Below are 22,472 nucleotides of genomic sequence, written 5' to 3' on the forward strand. Positions count from 1 at the left end.
TCTGAGGATTGTGGTTCAAAGTCAGCCCAGGCAGGAAAGTCTGTGAGACTCTTATCTCCAATAAACCACCAGAAAACTGGCAGTGGCATGTGACTCAAATGATAGAGCGCTTGCCTTGAGCTGAAGAGCTGAGGGACAGTGCCTAGGCCCAGAGTTCAAGCCCCATGGCTGACAAAAAGAAAAAGAAAAAAAAAAAGAGAAACCAATAACAGTGAAACCAAGATACTATTTGGAAGTCTGAACCCTTCAATGGCATCTCACATTTTACCTAGGCTGACTTTGGACTGCAATCCTACTTTTTGGGATGAGATATGTGCAGTACTGCCCTAGATTTTTCTGTTGAGATTGGCCTAGCAGGCCTTGGAACCACTGACTTCCTGATTTAGTCTTCTGTGTAACTGTGATGATTGTGCCCATCACTGTGTCCAGCTATTTGTTCATATGAGAACTAACAAACTTTTCATATCGCTGGCTTCAACTTGAGATCTTCTTGATCTTAGCCTCCAGAGTGAGTATCTAGGATTACAGACATTATTAGGAGGTACCTGGCTCCTCTTTGATTCTCTTTTAGGTACTTACAGACATAAATTTTCCTCTTAGAACTCCCTTTGTTATATTCAAAAGATTCTGGTAAAATGTGTTCAATTGGTTGTATGAATTTCATTTCAAGTTCATACTTATTTCTTTAATGATACTGATCATTCACCAATATAATTAATGTTCAGTGTCTATGTTTGAATATTTTAGGTAGTTTCTTTTACTATTGATTTCTAGTTTTATTCCATTGTATTTTGATAAAATATAGTAAGTTATTTCAGTTTTTTGCCAAGAGTTGATTTATATTCTAAAATATATTGTTTCAGAGAAAGTTCCACATATATACACACACACACACACACACACACACACACATATATACACACACGTGTGTATATATATATATATATATATATATATATATATATATTAGCTGTTTGGTGGAATATTCTGTACATGTCTATTAAGACCATTTTATCTATAGTGTCATTTAATTCTGAAGTTTCTTTGTTGATTTTTTTTGTCTGGATAGCCTATCTTATTAATGAGAGTGAATTATTAAAGTTACCCACTATTTTATTATGTTGGATGTATCTGTGCTTTCTGTCCAGTAGTGTTTGTTTATTTATTTATTTATTGGTTGGTTGGTTGGTTATGGGGTCTGGACTCTGGGCCTAGATGCTGCCCCTCAGCTCTTCAGCTCAAGGCTAGCACTCTACCGTTTGAGCCACAATGCCACTTCTGCCTTTTTCTGCTTATGTGGTTCTGAGGCATCAAACCCAGGGCCTCATTCATGCAAGGCAAGCATTTTACCATTGAGCCACCTTCCCAGCCCTATTCAGTAGTTTTTTAAAAATAAAATGGGGTGTACTAATGTTTAGGGCATATATGTTGACAATAATTATATCCTCTTGATGGATTGCTCCCTTTATCAAAATGAAGTGCCTTTCTTTATCTTTTCTGTTTAATTTTGGAGACTGCTTTGTCAGATATGAATGTAGAGATTCCTTCTTGCTCTCAGGTTCTATTTGATGGTAATATTATTTTCTTGTTTCATTTTAAGCTTTGAGTTGTGATTCCTATAGGAAATGTGATTCAAATAGGAAACAATAATTGAGTTTTTAATCCATTCTACCATTCTGTGTCTTTTTTTTTTTGCCTGCCATGGGGCTTGAACTCTGGGCCTGAGCACTGTCCCTCAGCTCTTCAGCTCAAGGCTAGCGCTCTACCACTTGAGCCACAGCACCACTTCTTGTTTTCTGGTGGTTTATTGGAGATAAGATTCTCACAGAGTTTCCTTCCTGGGCTGGGTTTGAACCGTGATCCTCAGATCTCAGCCTTCTGAGTAGCTAGGATTATAGGTGTAAGCCACTGGCACCGTCCATTGTGTGTCTTTTGATTGGAGAATCAACAGTTAATAGAGTTATTGGGGCTGGAAAGGTGGCTCAGTGGTAGAGTGCTTGCCTTGAATGCATGATGCCCTGGGTTCAATTCCCCAACACCACATAGGTAGTGGCACTGTGGCTCAAATGGTAGAGCGCTAGCCTGGAGCTGAAGAGCTGAGGGACAGCGCCCAGGCCCAGAGTTCAGGCCCCATGACTGACAAAGAAATAAAATAAATAAAAAAATTATTAAGCAATATGTAGTAGTTCTTACCACATTGTTGTTTTTAAATGTTTGATTCTTCCCTACTCCTTATTTGTTTATCTTCTATTCTAGTGAAATTTATTCTTAAAATTTTTGGTTGTATTTACTTTCCTCTTCTATGTTTAGAATCTTTTTAGATATATTCTATAGTTCTGGCTTAGTGGTTATGAATTCCTTTAGTTTTTGTTTATTATGAAACAAAACTTCCCAATATTCTGGTTAACAATACTAGATACAGTAATCTAGGTTGGCGGGTTTTTCTTTCAGAATTTGAAATAGATCATTCTATGCCCTCTTTGCTTTTAGTATATTTTGCTTGGTTTGTCCCAATAAATTAGCATGCTTTTAAAAATGTGTGTGAAGGACATATTAGTCATTTAAAATAGATCTCATTTTAGCATCGACTGTATTGGAATATAGAGTTTTATTTTAATAGTACTACTATGTAATCTAAAGCAAATGACATTTTAGGCCTTTAAAAAGTGCTAAAATGAAACTTTACTAACTTAGATTTTCCTGTTTGACAGGCAACCAGATAAACTGGTGGTAGTTTGGACAAGAAGAAGCCGAAGAAAGTCTTCTAAGGTTAGTGTGTTTTGTAAATTTCTTACCCAGAAATTTATTTCTTAAATTTCAGTAATTTAGTTGAATTCAGCTAAATTATTAAGCTTTTCTGATCCCATTATATAATATTTTAAACTATTAGTTGGTCTTTGGTTTTTAGTTTTATTTTTTAATTACTATTATTTTTAGCTAATATACTGAAAGTGGATTTGTCTTGAAATCTTTTAACTGTACTTCTTAAAGTGGGAGTCAAATAATTGACTTTTACTCTTGGACTTAATAGTGAATGTGTCTCAAATTTTAGGTGTTACCAGTATGATAGTGTTGGGAGATGGGGCCTTTAAAGGTGACAATTTAAGAAGTGATTAGGCCTGGAGGGCTTCTTCCTCATGAATGGAAATAGATATCTTTAAAAGGGTGCCATGACAAGAGTTCATTGCATATTGCTCTTCTGCTTTAAACTGTGTGAAAATGCAGTAAGAATCCCTCACCAAATGCTAACGCATTGATCTTAGGCTTTCCAGGTTCTCGAACTGTGAGAAAATGTATTTCCTATCTCTGTAAATTACCTAGTTTATGATATTTTTATTGTAGTGGCACAAATGAACTGAAAAAGTAACACTGAGCAATATAATTCTATATGAACAAGTCCCACTTAGAAAATTGTACTTAGAACAAACTTATTGCAATTCCAAGAGGATATAGTTAGGACATTCTTAAAGAATGATGAGTTATCTGAATTCATTGCTGGGTTGCAAAAGAATTTTTCAAAGTTTTTAATTTATGTGTGGGAAATAAAACAGAATTTTAACATGTTGGATAGAAATCTTACAGGAGATAGTAATCATAAGTATATTTATTGGTTGTCATAAGTATATTTATTGGTTGTTATTATACAGTATACAATAATCATATTTATTGGTTGTTGAGTTTTATAAAATAAAGAAAAAGATGTGACCTGGACTATGGCTTAAGAGGTAGAGTGTCTGCCTAGTAAGCATAAAGCCTTGAGTTCAAACTGCCAAAACAAGTATTACATTAAAAAAAAGGTGGTTTTTTTTGTTTTGAATTTTTTAAAAATTAAGAGCATTGTTTCAAGTTTGTTCTTTTGTTTGTTTTGAGGCACAGACATGCTTTGCAGACTAGGCTGGCCTCAAACTCACAATCCTGCCTCTGCTTCCCAAATGCTGGGATTATAAAGTATACTTCACCATGCCTGGCATCAAGTTGTATTTTTATTGAGCTATTTTACTTTTATTGTTCTGTACCACCTATAGGCTTTAATCATTCAATATACTTGTGTAAGTAACCAATTACTTCTACCAATATATGAATAATTTTCATCATCTTTTTCAGTTGTTCTTCAGTCATTTCCCTCAGAGACAAGCATTGGTTTGTTTTCTGTTTTGTCTGTTTTTGAATTTCATATAAAATAGTACAATGATATTGTACCTATTGTATAGTACTACTACATGAAGCCTGATCTCTTGTGTTCAGTATTTTTTGGTATTTTGTGTGTGTGTGTGTGTTCTGTCTTGGGCTTAAACTTAGGGCCTGAGCTGTCCTTGATTTTTCTGCTTAAGACTGGCACTGTATCTCTTACACTACAGCTCCACTTTGTCTTTTTGATGATTAATTGAACATTTGCATCTCATGGACATTCCTGGCTTTAAACTGTGGTCCTCAGATCTCAGCCACCTAAATAATAAGGATTACAGGTGTGAATCAGTGGGCACATTAAAAAAAATTAGTTATACAAAGGGATTTCAATTTCACAAGTCAATTGTAAGTACAGTTTATAAGTACAATGTATTTTGATCAATCAAATACTTTTTTTTGAGATTTATTCATGCCCTTGTGTTTTGGGGTAGATTTTACTTTATTGCTGAGTAGTATTTTATTATGTGAACATACAAGTTGATTATATATTTCCTGGTTGATGAACATTTATTTTCTTTTTCTTTTTTACTCTTGTTAACAAAGCTGGTATAAACATTATTCTTCAAGTATTTTGAGGGAAAGTTATTTTTATTTCACTTTAGCATATACCTAGGAAGGGAATTCTGGGAATAAAGTAGGTTTCTTAAGTTTTAAGAAATTTCAAGCACCTCTTTCAGGAAATGAAGATGTTTACATCATGAACATTTTCTTTAAAGGATACATTTATAGTGGGGCATTATAATTGAATACTTATCCATTTATATAAGAAAGAATTTTTAAAATAGACTTAGAATCTAATCAGTGTTGCTGATGTAGCCTTAAGCTTTTGTGGAAAATGACCCAGGATAAAATTATTGACTGTGTATAATATATAACTATATGACATATGTATAGACTTTAGAATGAACCCTGAATGTTATTAGCTACCAATAGAAACCATTTTCTCCCCTTTTGATTAGATAATAATAAGAAAATTAGGAACTGGGCACTGGTGGCTCACACCTGCAATCCTAGCTACTCAGCTACAATATCTACATTCATTTTCCGGTTGTAATTCTCTTAATATTTCAGCATCTTTCTGCATACAGTTTGCTCTATGCATCCATATCTGTGTATTAAACAAACGATTGGTTGAAAATATTTCAGGAAAAAATTGTGACTATACTGATATGTAGATTTTTTTCCTTGTCATTATTCCCTAAAACTATATTCATAAGCTTTTTAAATAAAATACATTTTATGTTTCTAGAAAAAGCACAATAATTCTAAAGTTTTTTAGGACTATGGTTTGAAGCCAGCCCAGGCAGGAAACAGTGTGAGACTCTTATCTCCAATAAACTACTTAAAAACCCCAGAAGTGGCACTGTAGCTCAAGTAGTAGAGGGCTTGCCTTAAGAAGAACAAACAAACAAACAAACAAAAGCAAACCTCAGGGACAGCACCCAGGCCCCAAGTTCAAGCCTTAGGACCAGGAAAAACAAAAAAAAAAAGAAGAAAATTAGGAAATGTAATGAAATATTTCAAATAGTACATCAATTATAGTACCTCTTTCTAATGTTAAATATAATTTGTTACTTAATTGTGTTTTTACAAGCCATTCAGATAACTTTTCTGATTGATGTAGATTCTCTTTCATAGAGTATTCATTCAATTTTGTTTGAATCCAAATATAAATATAAATATATGAGGCTACAGGTTGATTTTTCTCAGAATTAAATACTTTCTAGGAGAAATTACTTACTTTTTTCACTTTCTCATTTAATTATATTAATTGTACAAAGGAGTTTTATTGTGGCATTTTCCATAATGTATATAATTACTTTGATCAAATTCACTACTTCTATTACTTTTTTCATATCTTCCTTTATTTTACATTGTTTAGTAGGGCTTATTAATGCCACTTTCATGAACATATACATATATTAATTCCTATCACTATCTTAATTCCTATCACTATCTTCCTGCTCATTGTTTTTTTCTATCAGTCCTCCTTTTAAAGTTGTTGTTATTATTTCTGGGTTCCACAAGGAAATTACGGGTTCCACAAGGAAATTACTTCTGGTTAAATTCATTTTCCAGTTGTAATTCTATTAATATTTCAGCATCTTTCTGCATACAGCTTGCCTTATGCATCCACATCTGTGGATTAAACAAACAATTGGTTGAAAATATTTGAGGAAAAAATTGTGACTATACTGATATGTAGATTTTTTTCCTTGTCATTATTCCCTAAGTATACAATTAACAACTCGTTCCATAGTATTTAGGTTATATGCAAAGGTTATATGCAAATACTAGACTATTTTTACATAAACAATTTGAGCATGTGCAGGTTTTGGTATTGGTATCCAGAGGGTCCTGGAATCCATTCCCTCACAGATACTGAAGGACGACTAAACTTTAGAATTATTGTGCTTTTTTTATTTTGTGGGTTGTGGGTGCTGTTCCTGAGCACTTCACCTCAAGATAAGCACTCTACCACTAGAGCCACATGCCACTGCCAGTTTTCTGGTGGTTAATTGGAGATAAGAGTTTCGTGGACTTTCCCGCCCATGCTGGCTTTGAACCGCCATCCTCAGCCTCCTGAGTAGCTAGGATTACTGGTGCCTGGCTTATTGGTCTTTTTCTAGAAATATAAGTGTACTTTACAAAGCTTATGAAAACTGACAATATGCTACATTTATTAGCACTTATACATAGTATGTTTATCTATGAAAAAAATTACTATGGGTAAACAATACAAAATGCAGCTTCCCTCCTCTTTAAGTCATATGATTTATAGCAACAACTTTGCAAGGCTGCGATTGATTTGTAATATACTTAAATTATTTTCAATATAATAATGTGATGTAAAGAAGCATGGCAATTCTAATATAATTGAAAAATTATGGCAGCATACTTTCTGTTAAGTCCTGTTTTCTAAATTTAAATTTGCAGAGATGGGAAAATTCCAAATGGAAAACAGTTTTCTTTACAAAAATTTGTTTGTTTAAATGGTACTATGGAAAGTAAAAATTTAGTGCTTATTTTTTATTTTGTTTCATACTAGACTTTTAACTAAGAACCAGTCTTTTAAGGTATTACATGAATAATTAGAAAACAGGCATTTTATAGAGTTAGTACCATAAGTTGGGGAATATTGAGTTTTTCCTAAGCCTGCTTCTGGATGGAGTTGCCAGAAGATCTATATAAAAACTATATAGAGGGATCTGGATAATACATGATGTTGACCAAATTATAAATATGTTAAGTATAATCATTAGATTATTAAATAACCTTTTCAAACTATTCTAAGGTAGTAAATAACTGTGTATGTGTTTCTGTGTGTGGTTCTTTTCTAGGGAAATCTTTTTTGTTGTTGTTGTTAGTCGTGGGGCTTGAACTCTGGGCCTGAGCGCTGTCCCTCAACTCTTCAGCTCAAGGCTAGCGCTCTACCCCTTGAGCTACAGTAGTGCTGCTTCCGGTTTTCTGGTGGTTTATTGGAGATGAGAGTTTCACGGCCTTTCTTGCATAGTCTGGCTTTGAACGAGGATCCTCAGATCTCAGCCGCCTAAGTAGCTAGGATTATAGGCGTGAGCCACAGGCGCCCAGCTTAGGGAAATCTTTTTAATTACTCTATATGAAAACTGATCAGGGACTCTATGAAAACTGATCAAGTTTCTCATAGTGTTGATATTGACTAATGGTTTGCTTTTTTTTTGTATCAATTCCTTAAGAAGCTGACTTACTGTTTCCTTTGGTTAGAACAATTGGATGTTTTGTGGGTTTTGTTTTGTTTTTGCTTTTTAAAATTGCTTTATTAACTTCACAATATATAATGAGCATCTTTCCATGCAATAGATAAATGCTCCTGCTAACAAAATTCTTACAGACGGGGTCAAAAACACAACATTCAATTAGAAGCTGGTAATAGGAGATCCACAAGGAACATCAAAAGATTTACAAGAGTACATCACAAACATGTAGTTTTAGGAAGCAGGGGTCTCGCAATTAACTTGAGGGAACACATCAGGATTTAGGGCATAAGGCAAAACTCATCATGGTGGTCATGGTGGGGTGGGGTCGGTGCTAACTGCCCGCAGACTATGGCTCAACTGCTTCTCCCTCAGCTTTTCCATGAGCCGTCTCACCTCCTCCCCAAACCTTTCCATGTTCTCTTCTCTCATCCTTGCCTGGGGTTCTCCAAGCCTATGCATCAGATCCCATCTATAGTGCAGGACGGGCTGCCTAACAGAATCGCCTGAGATTCCCTCTAGGAACCCCGGCTTCTGAAGGCTGAGCCAAGGGCTCCTTTTTAGTAGCAACTTGCTCCTTTTCTTCCTTGCTTTCATTTTCCTGGTGAGTATTTTCCACATCAAGGTTTTTCGTTGCTTGCTCCTCTTTGGACGCCATTATTCCTGGGCCTATCCTTGCTGGCTCCTCCTCCCGATTCTGGGAAGGTGCATTGCTGCGACACTCAGACCTGCTCCGCTATCCCCGGGCCATGCCAGTCCGCCGTGCGCTGGGCGGCGGGGAGCTGCTCAATTGGATGTTTCTTATGAGAGCTATTTTTAATTTACCTGTGTTATTCTATTCTATTCTGTGTTATTCAATCCAGATTGAAAAAGCTAGATTATTCTAGTTTAGGACTCTTTTTTTTATGTCCTTGATTTCTCCAGTAACATTTACTGGTAGGGCTGGGAAGGTGGCTCAGTGGTAGAGCACATGCCTTGCATGCCAGAGGCCCTGGCATATAAGCAAAAAGAAAAAAGCCGGAAGTGGCGCTGTGGCTCAAGTGGTAGAGCGCTAGCCTTGAGCTGAAGAGCTGAGGGAAAGAGCCCAGACCCAGAGTTCAGGCCCCATGACTGGCAAAAAAAAAAACCCCAAAACAAAAAAAACAACAACATTTACTGGTCTTTCTATTTTCTATCTAGTATATAATAGTTAGATAATGATAACTATTCATTGTCAGCTATTCTACTTTGACTAATTAATACTGTTACAGTATCTTAACTAAGCCAGATTTTACAGGTATGAAAGGAATAAACAGAAAGCCAAAGCTCTAACTTAATTGAACTTCTCCAAGACTGAAATTTAAAGAAGTTATTTAGATTAGGCATTAGAGTTCCTGAGGAAAGTATCTGAAACTACTATCTCTTGGATCTACCCATTTGTTGGAAGATTTCCACTTTGACCCCTAGTGTCATAAGCAGAAATGTTAACTTTTTAAGGTGAAGGCTGTTTACTTGACTGTAGTGAATCAGAGAGTATATAGGTTGATTGAAGAACTTCATCTGAATAATGAAGTTGGAGGTTCTCCTATTGATTACTACTATTACTTCAGATAAGACATTTTTTCTTTACTTGCTTCAGTTTCCTTATCTGGCTGGATTAGATTTCCAAAGGATATTTTCATGTCTGAAATTCTTCATTTTTTTTTTCATTGAGACTTTTACACACATACTCTATCCTCTCTGCTGTGGCTAATGAAAGAGATTCAGTGAATCTCTAAGTTGTTATTATGTGGGGAGGCTATGAAAACATAATTATGGGAGGGTTGAAGAGACTAGATGAATAGCTTTATTTAACATCACTGTATGTGATCATAAGTTTTCACATCTATATAGATTGGAGGGATTTTTTTTTTTGGGTCCAGTTGTGGGGCCTGAACTCTGGGCCTGGGCGCTGTCCCTCAGCTCTTCAGCTCAAGGCTAGCGCTCTACCACTTGAGCCACAGCGCCACTTCCGGCTTTTTTCTTTTTGCTTATGTGGTGCTGAGGAATCGAACCCAGGGCCTCAGGCATGCAAGGCAAGCGCTCTACCACTGAGCCACCTTCCCAGCCCTGGAGGGATTTTTTTTAATTTTTAATTTTATTTTTTTATCTTTAGTTGTACACAGGGGTTTCAATTCAACATCAGTTTGTGAATACAAATGTATCTTTTTTATTTTTTTATTTTTTATTATCTTTATTTGTACAAATGGATTTTAACATTCAGTTTATTAGTACAGTGCATCTTGATCAATATCATCCCTTTCATTGATTAGAGTTTTGATTAAGGATAGTTAAGGTGGTGGGCAGAAATGCGTATTTCAATAACGAGATTATTTTGTATAGTATTCAAGGGCTAACAAGCATGAAAATAGGGAAACAGAAATCTCAGGAGATAGTTTTAATCAGCAAAATTTAGTTATTTACTTTTGGGTATAATATACCAAGTCTCTTGTGGTGTCTCTTGTGGTGTCTTGAAACTTCATAATTGAGGAAAATGGAGAGAGAATAGAGAATGAATTATTGATAATCTATGAGTTGGATATTTTGTTAAACCTCTACCATTTGCTGGCATTTAAACTAATTTTCATGAGTCTAAATTTCTGTAATCTTGATTCCTTCTCATTTTCATGTCCTATGTTCTATATTTTGCCTATTTATATAGTCTTGGGCAAGTTAGTGTGCAATTAACTTATTCATAAAATCTGTTTGCTGATGTATATCTATATACTCTTGTACTCTGGTGTTATAATGGAAAGTGCTTCTGAGTTCTCATTGTATATTGTTCAGTACTGTAATTCTCCTTTTTCTGCATTATTATTTTTTCCCTCTCAACTTGATATTTTCTTTTACCACAAGAGTATTTTTTTTCCTTCTTAAAAAAATCTTTTTGGTGGGGGGGAGGGGGGAGGCTGGGAAGGGATGTGAAGGGTAAACCAAAGGAGGAGGCTGCAATGCTTGGTAAGAAATGTGCGCATTATCCTGCCCATGTAATTGTAACCCCTCTGTACAGTATGTTCACAAATAAAAATAAATAAAAAAAATCTTTTTGGGTACTATTTTCCACATTTAACAGTAACTATTTCCTTTTCAGTAAAAACAATGCAGAGGGGTTGAATATACTTTATTATCTCCTCTTACCCTTTCATAAATCCATTCTAATGAAGCTTGTGCTTAAACTACTTCATTGAAACTTGTGTAATTATTAATGGCGGATGATTGTTCCCTTTAAAACATTTTTCTTGCTACACTTCCAGAAAACTACATGCTGTTGGTATGTCTTCTGCATCACCTGACATGCCTTTGCTGATTCTTTTCCTCCACTATTTCATGTTGTACTCTAAGCCTCAGTGTTTGGACCTCTTTGTTCTCTACCTGTTCTTCCACTTTCTTGGGATTACATCCATTCTTAGTGTTTAAGTATCACATCTTTGTGATAATCCCCCAAATTTATAATTTATGCCCATATCTATCTTGTATATCTACATAGGCAACTAAAACTTAATGTGTGCAAAACTGAGCACTCCTACAGGCATGTAAATTTCTTCTAGTTGCTAGGGCAAAAGCTTTAGAGTCAGCCTTGGCTACTTGCTCATTAAAAAATTTTTTTTTGGCTGACTACACCTACAAAATGTAAAAATAGCCACAAAATTTGACCATTCTGTACCACTTTTCTGTCATCCCAGGCCATATCACTATCAACTCTACCCTGGATTGTAGTTCCTACATTTGGAACCTATTCTGTAACACTTCAACCTGTAGAAACATAGCTTAGATCATCATTCCTATAAAACTTTCAGTGAGTTCTTTGTCTCTTGCAAAATAAAAACCAGTATCTTTGCAATTGCCTACCAGGACCTTATATGACTAGGCCTATCATTATTTTTCTTGGCCTCATCTCCTACTATTCTTCTTTTCACCTATCCAATTCTATTATTCTTATTTGCTATCTAAATATATCAGCACCAATTGCTGTTTCTTCTCTTTAGAAAATTCTAAAAAATTATTATCAGTGAAGCCTTTTCTGACTACCTTTTTGAAAAATAATATGTAGAAACTAATTTTTCTTTTTTTATTTAATTTAATTTATTTTTTTTTTTGGGTCCGGTCGTGGGGCCTGAACTCTGGGCCTGGGCGCTGTCCCTCAGCTCTTCAGCTCAAGGCTAGCGCTCTAGCACTTGAGCCACAGCGCTACTTCCAGCTTTTTTCTTTTTGCTTATGTGGTGCTGAGGAATCCAACCCAGGGCCTTGAGCATGCAAGGCAAGCGCTTACCACTGAGCCACCTTCTCAGCCCCTAGAAACTAATTTTTCTACATTCCCCCCATCCTTTCTCTATTTTTCCATAACATTTTAATTTATACCCAACATAATTATATATTTTGGTTATTTTGTTTGTCTCTTCCTACTTACACTATGTACTCCATTAAAGCAGAATTGTCCACAATTGTCTAGAACAATGCTTGGCAATGAGCGAATGGATGAATAGTAGCTAATTTGTAGTATTCTTGTACTTACAGGAAGTATTCTGTGTTCACTTTTATTATTACCGTAACATATCCATGGACAGTCTTATAGGACATAAACATGAAGATTTAGTTGGGATGCCTGATATACTATCTTCTATCAGCCCAGTTTTGATTAGAAAAGCTACTAAGGAATAACCTTGGTGATAATTCTCAATGTTTAGATTAGTTGGAGGTTCCTTAGGAAATCTTGGTAATCAAGATCCTTTATAAGGAAAAAGAATATCCAAAATGAGAAATATTAAAAATATCACCAGGAAAAACTGCTATTCTTTACTTGCCCAAATAGTACACATAAGAGGAATTTCATAAGGTAAAATTAAACTCAAAGTGTACAATTAGTCCCTCCCTCCCTCCTTTCGTTTCTTCTTCCTCCCTTTTTTTATTTCACTTCCCTCTATTTATTTATGTATATATGTATGTATGTATGTATGTTACTGTTTTTTGTTTGAGGCCCAGGTCTTATAAGTAATCATCCTCCCTCAGATAGACTCCCAAGTAGCTGGGGGCTATGAGCATATCATGTATTTGGCTAGTGTTTTCTTTTTCTTTTCTCTTTTTTGTTGGTCATGGGGCCTGAACTCTGGGCCTGGGCACTGACCCTCAGCTCTTCAGCTCAAGGCTAGTAGTGCTTTACCACTTGAGCCACAGTGCCACTTCCGCTTTTTCTTCTTATGTGGTCCTGAGGAATTGAACCCAGGGCCTCATGCATGCAAGGCAAGCACTCTACCGCTGAGCCACCTTCCCAGCCCTAGTGTTTTCTTTTAAAAAATGAATTTAGCTGAGTGTGATGATGCGTGCCTGTAATTTCAGCACTGATGAGGCAGAGGCAGGAGTTTTCACATATTGAGTTTCAGGTCAGTTCCATTGCAAGTTTCTGACTATATAGGGAGACTATTGCAAAAACAAATCAAATGTAACAATAACAAAACCACAACTCTCAAAAAGCAAATAAAAATGAATATTGAAGTTTTTAGTAAATGGTTTAAAATTTTTTCATAATGAAAAAATAGCTTCCTAATCAGAAATAGTTATTTTTAAAAATATGTGATATCTCAGTTTCACATATATTTTTGTTGGTTGTGTGTGGTGTGGTGGTGGGGTAAAGGCTTGTATTAGGATTAGTAATCATTACATAGCAATCTAAAGCTGTAGCCATCTATAGCTTTCATGTGTTATAACTGTCATGGCAGGAGCTTAGAAAGTTTTATTGGGCTAATTTTTGTTTCAGGAAGACTATAGATTTAATGGATAGCTAAGATCATATACTTTCGTTAATTATTAACATTGCATTTCCTGTACTTAATAATTTAAGCTATCATTTTTATTGTGGTAGGCTCATAGCTGGCAACCTGGAATAAAAAATCCATACCGTGGTGTTGTTGTTTGGCCTGTTCCTGAAAACATTGAAATCACTGTAACACTTTTTAAGGTCAGTACCATTTTTTCTTACTATTTTTTATGGATTTATTATATATTCATGATTTTAAATAAAATTTCAACACATTGGTATTCAGTATGGTATCTAATGCACATTATTTTGTAGGGATAAAGCAATTTATAACATTGCAAAGGAATTACATTATGTTATGGTTTACAGTTACTTTAAGTTGTTAACATCTAAGGTCAACTGAGATACCTCTGTCATAGTCTGTGCACAGAAAATGTTAACATACTTTTCCTGTGGAAAACTGAAGTTTGTAGAATTTTTCTTTGCTAGCCTTGTTTAATAATTTGCATGTAACTACTTTAGTAATTTGCTAATGACTACTTTACTAAATGTAATAAGATTTTTAAAAATTGCTGTTTGGGAGGGAGGATTGGGTGAGGGGACGGGAGGAAGCTGGGAAGGGATGGGAAGGGTAAACAAAGGAGGAGGCTACAATGCTTGATAAGAAATGTACTCACTATCTTGCCCATGTAACTGTAACCCCTCTGTACAGTATTTTCACAATAAAAAATAAAAAAATTGCTATTTGGCAAATTTGTTGATGTTCATAAATGTTATAACTTAAAAGTAAAATACTGGTTGTAAATTTGAAATGCAGATTTAAAAATATAACTGTTCTTATGCCTTTCTGCTTGTTTTATATGGGATTTTTTTTCTTGGAAGTCTTACATATTATTTGATATATTATCAAATAGTCTTAGCACATCTTGTAATTAAGCCCTAGAGTATTTGCTTTCCTAACACATTCTTTTCCAGCTCCCGAAGTCGGATGGGAGAGAAACAATATCTTGGTTTTAGCATTTTAGGTAGAGAATTAGAAAACAATGTTGTTTCTTTTTTACATGATTCAAAATATGCTGAAGTTATTTTTACAGTAGACAAGAGGAAGTAGAGCATCACATTAAACATAATTTGGTAATGTAAAGTTTGGAAAAGTCCACCAAATATTTAGAGCAATGTAAAATTATAGCTTAGAGAGTGAAGTTGCTGTATGGAAAAGTGATTTTGATTTTGTAAGCCAGTATATTAATTCATTTGGTGTTAGATTTTTTTCATCTCTGTGGAAAATACCTAAGAGAAACATCTTAAAGATTTATTTTGGCTCTCAGTTTCAGAAGTCTCAATCCATGGTTGCTTGCCTCCATCACAGGCCTGGGGTGAGGCAGCCTATCTTGGTAGAGAGGCAATACTGGAGTGGAACTGCTCACCTCATGGCAACTAAGAAGCAAAGAGAGAGAGAGAGAGAGAGAGAGAGAGACAGACAGACAGACAGACAGACAGACAAACAAAGGAATAACCCCGGGACAAGTTATGTGCTTCAGAGGCACACACCTAGTAACCTTCTTCCTCCAGGGTGGTTACAACTTTAGGAGGTAGGGACTTCCTAAAATACCACCTCCTAAAATACCACAACCAGCTGGGGAACTAGCCTGTGGATATATTTTATATTCAAACCATAACACATACATTTATTCAGGAAGTATTACAGAGAGCAAAAGAACAAAACAGTGTGGTAAATGCTAATGTAGTAGCACATAGATGGAATAGTATTTTTAAACATTCTGTGTTTCATAGATCCTCTTATCTAAGAGTCTTAATACAGTATGTGTATTTGTTAGTTTTTATATTGTATAATTGACATTAAAATGTAGCTTGATTATCTTGTTGTATATGTTACACATATACTTCTCTCTCTCTCTCACTCTTCTCTCTCTCTCTCTCTCTCTGATTTGCTTAGGGAGAAATAAGGGAGGAGACAGTATATTCTTTTTGTCTTCAGGTTGGTCAGAACCACTTTATTGTTAGTTTACCAGTTGTCCTAAAAACCTATTATTATACCTGTCTTGTCTATAATTTTCCTATTGGAATGATACAAAAGCTTCATAATTAAAAGCAGTAATTTCAGTCTCTAGTTCATTAGTTCATTTAGTTCTCAGAGTATCCATAAGGTTCTGTAGTTATTCTTATTTTATGGATAAGGAAGATGAGACTAGAAAGGATGGTAACTCGCTGAAATGCCCTGAATTTGCCATGTTCTTTCCTCTATACTGTCTACTTCATGTAACAACTTACAAATGTCAACTACAATAGCAAGATCTCTGATATTCTTGAAGGAAGACATTTAAGTAATCTCTTGAGTATTTTGACTTAGTGTGTTGTTCATACCGGCAAAACAAATGAATGGATATGGTTATATAACTTTCAAAGGAAATGATGACAAGCGAACAAGGGATTAGCATAGAACTGAAACACAGCTGATAGCCATGTGTTTGGGGAAAGGATATGCACTGCCTGAGTCATTCATAGTTGGAAGTGACTATTGAAATGTGCAGCTTGTATAGGATTAAAGGTATATAGTTTTTGAGTATAGATGAGAATGTTCAGGCATATCCTTATCAGTGAACATTTATGTCTTTGAATGTTAGGAAAACAACAAACACTTTCTAGCTTATGATAATAAAGATTTCTTCTCAGTTATACTATTGGGAAACATTGAGATTATTTTCAATATTTACATGAGAATTTTCAACTGATGCTTTTTATTTCCAGACTCCCTCATATCCCCAGAATTTTACTAGAAAAGCAGATAAGTAACACAGAAAAATGAAACAACTTCATTTATTTCATCGTAATTTTTTGGATCCCATTGTTTAACAGTTTTTCAAATGAAAAAATTCTTTATATTTCCCTCTTCCTTATACTAAGTTTCACAATTTGCTTAATCTTGAAGTTTGCAAAGGGCTGCTTGGATTCCTTGTCTTTACTGGAGCATTCACAGAGGTAAACTTAGAACAATGCTTTTGAAGAAAGCTATCACTCACTGTATTTCATTTTTCTATGTCTTAAGTAGAACTTAGTTTCTTTTTTTTTTTTGTTGGTCATGAGGCTTGAACTCTGGGCTTGGGTGCTGTCCCTGTGCTCTTCAGCTCAAGGCGAGTGCTCTACCACTTGAGCCACAGCGCCACTTCCAGTTTTTGAGTGGTTTATTGGAGCTAAGAGTCTCACAGACTTTCCTGCCCGGGCTGGCTTTGAACAGTGATCTTCAGATCTCAGCCTCCTGAGTAGCTAGGATTACAGGCATGAGCTACCGATGCCTGGCTAGAACTTAATTTCTTATATGCTTCGATCTAAAGTCTGAATTTTATTGAAAATTATTGTTTCTAGTAAAGTTTTTTAAATGCTTTTGGATTTTGAGAAGAAAAAAAATAGCTGTTAAGCCATTTTGATTCTTCTTTTAGTACAGTAGTAATAAAGGAGACCATAGAGGGTAAGTAGTAAATAAAGAAGACTTAATTGATTCCAGCAAGAAGCCATTCTCATTAAGAGTGTTTTTGTCTGGTCAGTAGTATAAATATTTAATTATGTAAAGATGCAATTTTTTTAAGATGCAATTTTTTAAATACCTTTAGAATGAACATTATTACTACTACTTTCATATCTTCTTCCTTTCTTTGCCCTATCAGATGTTTCTTGGATCCATTGGAATTGTTCATTAGTGAAATTTTTTTTTAGGGATAAATTTTTTAGGTTTTTTTTTTTTAATGTTTCATTTGCTTTAATGTTACTGTTCAATATTTGCCGATTAAGCTATTTGTAAATATTCTTGGAATCCTGTTATGTTGTCAGGTACTTTTCTTGATCCTAATGACACAGATTAAACTGAATGTGCAAACTAGGTAAAAGACATAAAAGTGCAACACAGCCATTTTTTTTTTCTTTTTTCCCTCTTTTGTCATTCCTGGGATTGGACTCAGGGTTTTGCATTTGAACTACTACTTAATCTGTGCCCTCACTTGCTGTCATTTGTTGTTTTTTTTTTGAGATAGGGTCTTGCTAACATTCTCTCTGGGCCATTCTTGACCTTGAAATCCTGCCCCTGCCTAGCTAATAATGGATTATAAATGTATGCTGCCACAGTCGATTTGCAGCATACCTTTTAACATTTAGTTGTGTTCTTTTGGTTTCTGTTTTCTGTGTCATTAAGTGGGCATAAATCATTTAGCAGAATAACGGGGACATGGTGAGTGCTCAGTAAATATTTCACCTTATTATTAATTTGATACTAGTTGTGCTTAGAGCTTTATTGTCCCCAAAACAAAAGGATGACCTAGAGGACAGTAGGATGTCTTTCCCCAGCATTGTATCACATTTTATTAGTCGCTAAAGTATCATTGGTTATGCTCTGAATGCATCATAAAAAAGTCAGACAAAGCCCGCTAGGGAAACTATTTTTCTATTCTACCCTGCCCTATCATTCTCCTGCCTGTAATTACCTAAGCAATAAGACAGATTTTTGTCTTATCTGAGTGAATTTACTCATAAAAATACAGCTCAGACTATGTGAGCCAGTTACCATGTTACTATAGTAAAAAATAAAGTAATGGAAATAAAGAACTATGGAATTCGGGATTTATCTCATAATGTTTATGCTGCATTAAGGAAATCTAAGTTATACCAACATCAATATTATCAAAACTGTGGTTTAGAAATATTGATCTGTCTATGAGATTAAATGGAAAAGCAGATTAAGTGAGAGACTACTATAGCTACTTTTAGTTGAAATAATAACCCTGGCATAACTTAACTGTGGCCATAGAAACAGAAAATTAGTAGTAGACTAAAGTAGAATCAATTATATAAGATGCTTCCCTGTGAGAAGCATATGAGACCTAAGACCCTTCCCGTCTGTGTTAGTTTAATCTTAGAATAGAATATTGAGCCAAAAGCTTGCTCTATTGAATTCTCTCCATATCTTTAACCTATCCTATCTTTAGTGCATGAAATTGAATGCATATTTAAAATGACTCTACATACTCAAATATCAGTGGAAATCTTATGTAATTTAGGTAATCCAGAGGATTTCTCTTGTGAGAGTTTTGTCTGTTAATTCCTGCAAGATGTATTGTGTTTTTTAAAAACACTTCTGGCAAAGCTATTTCTTTCATTGGCCATGTATTTAAATAAATACAATGTCTAGAGTTGTGTGTGTGTGTGTGTGTGTGTGTGTGTGTGTGTGTTTGAAAGCAAAAACAATTATGTTTGAATCTGTAGAATCCCTCTACAGTCTTGTATATAATAATATATTTGACAAGTAAATACCTGCAAATTAATTCTCCTCCTCTTCTTCCTCCTCCTCCTCCTCTTCATCTTCTTCCTCCTCCTCTGCCACCTCTTCTTGCTCCTCCCCTTCTTCCTCCTCTTTTATTTAAAGGTTATATTGAAGATTATAACCTTTTCTGCAGTGTCATGCATTTCCTTAATGGGGGAGAGGGAGAAAAGGGTATTGAAAGCCCATGTTGACGTGCCATTTTGTCTAGATTATGAAATGCTTTGCAGTACATAGACATTCCAGGTGGTTATATAATTTCATTGAAAAATACTGTATTTGGGGGGGGGAGGGATTGGGACTGGGGGGGAGGCTGGGAAGGGATGTGAAGGGTAAACAAAGGATGAGGCTGCAATGCTTGGTAAGAAATGTACGCATTATCCTGCGCATGTAATTGTAACCCCTCTGTACAGTAAGTTCACAAATAAAATAAAAAAAAGAAAAATACTGTATTTGAAATGATACATTTAGTTCTAAATATATACAGGTGTAAAAATGAGGACAGTTTTATATGACCACTTTTTAAAAAATAATAAAATACTTTTTAAAATAGTTCATTAACTAGGTTATCTTTCTCCAGTCAGATAAAAGTAAAATAGAGAATTTCATTTTTTTAGTGGTACAAGGGTTTGAACCCAGAGCCTTGTCCTTGCTAGGAAGGAGCTCTACTGCTCTACTCACCTTCTTGAATATATAGGATTTTAGGTGTAAGTCGCTGAGTCCTGCTGAGAATTTCTTAATATAATTAATTTAAATTTAGAAAAATTATGGAAGTATCCAAGAAGAAAGCTATTTTGTCCCTGCCTTTTTAAAAAAGTTAGTAAAAGCTAAAATGTAAGATTATTTGCATTTTATTAATGGAATTGACTGTATTAACATTTATTTCAATTTCATGTTTTGCTGTTGTTACAGGATCCGCATGCAGAGGAATTTGAAGACAAAGAGTGGACATTTGTCATAGAAAATGTAAGCTAATGGCAAATACCCTCAGCTTTTCATATTTTCACTTTATTTATATGCTTATATATTGTTATGATAAATGAGCATTTTGGTAATAGAAACATTGTCTTACAAAAATTTAATGAGTAATATGTAAGTTTTAGAAGTTCTTGAATGAAATAATAACCAATAGCAGAATTATCTTTTGTTAAAACTGTAAGAATCTTTAATACTAAATCATATTGTTTTGGACTTGAGGGAAGAATCATATCTTTTTTATTTTATCTCTTCAGCATATCACATTTAACAGATTTTCATTTAAAACATTGTTGAAAGAAAGACCTTTGGAAGCTTACAAAATAAAATATGCACTTTTTGTCTTTATTTGGATTGAGAGATTAGTGCTTTAGTAATTATCTTAATTTATATATTTAGAATACCCGGAGAGTAGCAGTTATACAGCAGGTATTCAATAAATGTTTATTAGATTGAGACATCAATTCTACATACCTAGTGACTCAGGAGTCTGAGATGGAGGATTGTGGTTCAAATTTAGCTGAGGCAAAAGTCTGTGTGACTTCATGTCAAAAATAACTAGCAAAAAGCAGAGTTGAAAGTATGGCTAAAGTAGTAGAGCACCAACCAAAGAAACTAACTAAGCAATTGCAAGGCTCTTAGCTCAAACCCTAGCATTGGCAAAAAAGAAAAGAAAAATAACTAAATAAATAGACAGGTAGATATTTATTGACAGAGGTAGATATTTATCGACCAGGAATTAGAGAAAAAAGGTGCTAAAACTATAGTGATTAAGACAATAGGCTTTGATGTCAGACCTCATTTCAAATTGTAGCTCTTCTACCAAGCTTGTAATCATGGAAAAGTTTCTTAACTTGTGGCATTAAGTAATTCTTACTGAATATTATCTTTACCATTGCTGTTGTCATTATCATCATCAACAAAGTTCTGAAGCATAGCTATAACAGGCTATGCTTTGCATTATATTCTTCCATTCTTCCTTTCTTACTTGGCTTTGTTTTATGATTAAAAAAACAAAGAAACAAACTTAACTTTTCTCATTAGTATTTGTACCATTTTCAGAACTAAAGAGCTGGGGAAGATCAAGACCAGGTCCAAATACAGTAGGGGACTCTGATATCTAAAAATTAAGCCATTGTCATCATATTAAAGGTTTATACTTTTCTGCAATGATAGATTTGAACGATATGCTTGAAGTAGCATATTAAAGATTAAAGAAAAATCTTTGGTTTATTGAAATAGAATGTAGACTCATACTAACAATCTCATATCAGAAACTCACATCATATACATATCAAGAACTTCTCTCCAGTGGATGACACTTCACTTTTCAATAATCATGGCCCAATGATACATCTAGTCTATTAATGTGATACATGAACAAATTAGCTAGTTAAATTTAAAGTGTAATTAGTGGCAAGAGTGAATAAAAACTAACTTTATATCTGTTCAAAAAGATGTTCTTATTCCATAGTTGATTTTCGTACCAAGCAGTGGAATTTCCAAATTTCTGATAAATAAATTACAAGCTACAAATTACTACTGAAAGGTACAAATCAAAAATAAAAAAGAAAGGACAACTGTATGAGATATACTAGGTTTGTTTGCGAAAGTCATTTAAATAATGAGATTTGGGGAAAATATTTTTCTTAAATTCCATATTATATATCTTATAAAGGCATTTAAATATATCTATACATAAAACAATTGGAAATATGTAATAAGGTATTTTTTTATTGTGAAAATACTTTACAGAGGAGTTACAATTACATGGGCAAGATAATGAGTACAGTTCTTATCAAGCATTGTTGCCTCATCCTTTGTTTCCCTTTCCTATCCCTTCCCATCTCCCCTCCCTCCCCCCATTTTAAATGTCTCTGGGGAATTCCTTTTTTGGGGAAAGGGAGGGGTCGGTCATGGGGCTTGAACTCTGGGCCTGGGAGCTCTTCAGCTCAAGGTGAACACTCTACCACTTGAGCCACAGCTCCACTTCTGGTTTTCTGGTGGTTAATTGGAGATCAGAGTCTCACAAACTTTCCTGCCTGGTCTGGCTTTGAACTGTAATCCTCAGATCTCAGCTTCCTGAGTAGCTAGGATTACAGGCATGAGACACTGGTGCCTGGCTAGGGAAATATTTTAAAACTTAAATGGTAAAGTTTGAATAGAATATAGAATGAAAAGATGTAATTTGTATTATTGTTTCCATATTAAGGTATATATTTCTCAAATAAAAGAGCATATTTAGCCTTTTTAAAATGTAAAGTATTTTTAAGCTCAGGGAATTATCTTATCCAGTTTATTTATTACTCAAGATAGTTGAAGTTTCTTAGAAATGGTAAGGAATTGAATATATATTAACATTCTATATTAACATTCTTTTTTTTTAATTTTATTTTATTTTATTTGTGAACATACTGTACAGAGGGGTTACAATTGCATGGGCAGGATAATGCGTACATTTCTTACCAAGCATTGCAGC

General features: G+C 34.6%; 1 protein-coding gene and 1 pseudogene across 5 annotated transcripts in view; one reads left to right on the forward strand and one right to left on the reverse strand.

The window, feature by feature from the left end:
- The window catches only part of Ehbp1 (EH domain binding protein 1), a 283,096-nt gene that overhangs the window by 30,028 nt on the left and 230,596 nt on the right, over positions 1-22,472 (forward strand). For all 5 annotated transcript variants that reach the window (XM_013022530.1, XM_013022533.1, XM_013022532.1 and 2 more), the window contains exons 3-5: positions 2,712-2,769; positions 13,798-13,893; positions 19,931-19,984. In XM_013022530.1, coding sequence (XP_012877984.1) covers positions 2,712-2,769; positions 13,798-13,893; positions 19,931-19,984 — 208 coding nt within the window. The remainder of the gene's footprint in view (positions 1-2,711; positions 2,770-13,797; positions 13,894-19,930; positions 19,985-22,472) is intronic.
- LOC105990198 lies at positions 8,204-8,643 on the reverse strand (annotated as a pseudogene).

The sequence above is a fragment of the Dipodomys ordii genome, unplaced genomic scaffold (genome assembly GCF_000151885.1).
Source record: "Dipodomys ordii isolate 6190 unplaced genomic scaffold, Dord_2.0 Scaffold63, whole genome shotgun sequence".
Classification (NCBI taxonomy): domain Eukaryota; kingdom Metazoa; phylum Chordata; class Mammalia; order Rodentia; family Heteromyidae; genus Dipodomys; species Dipodomys ordii.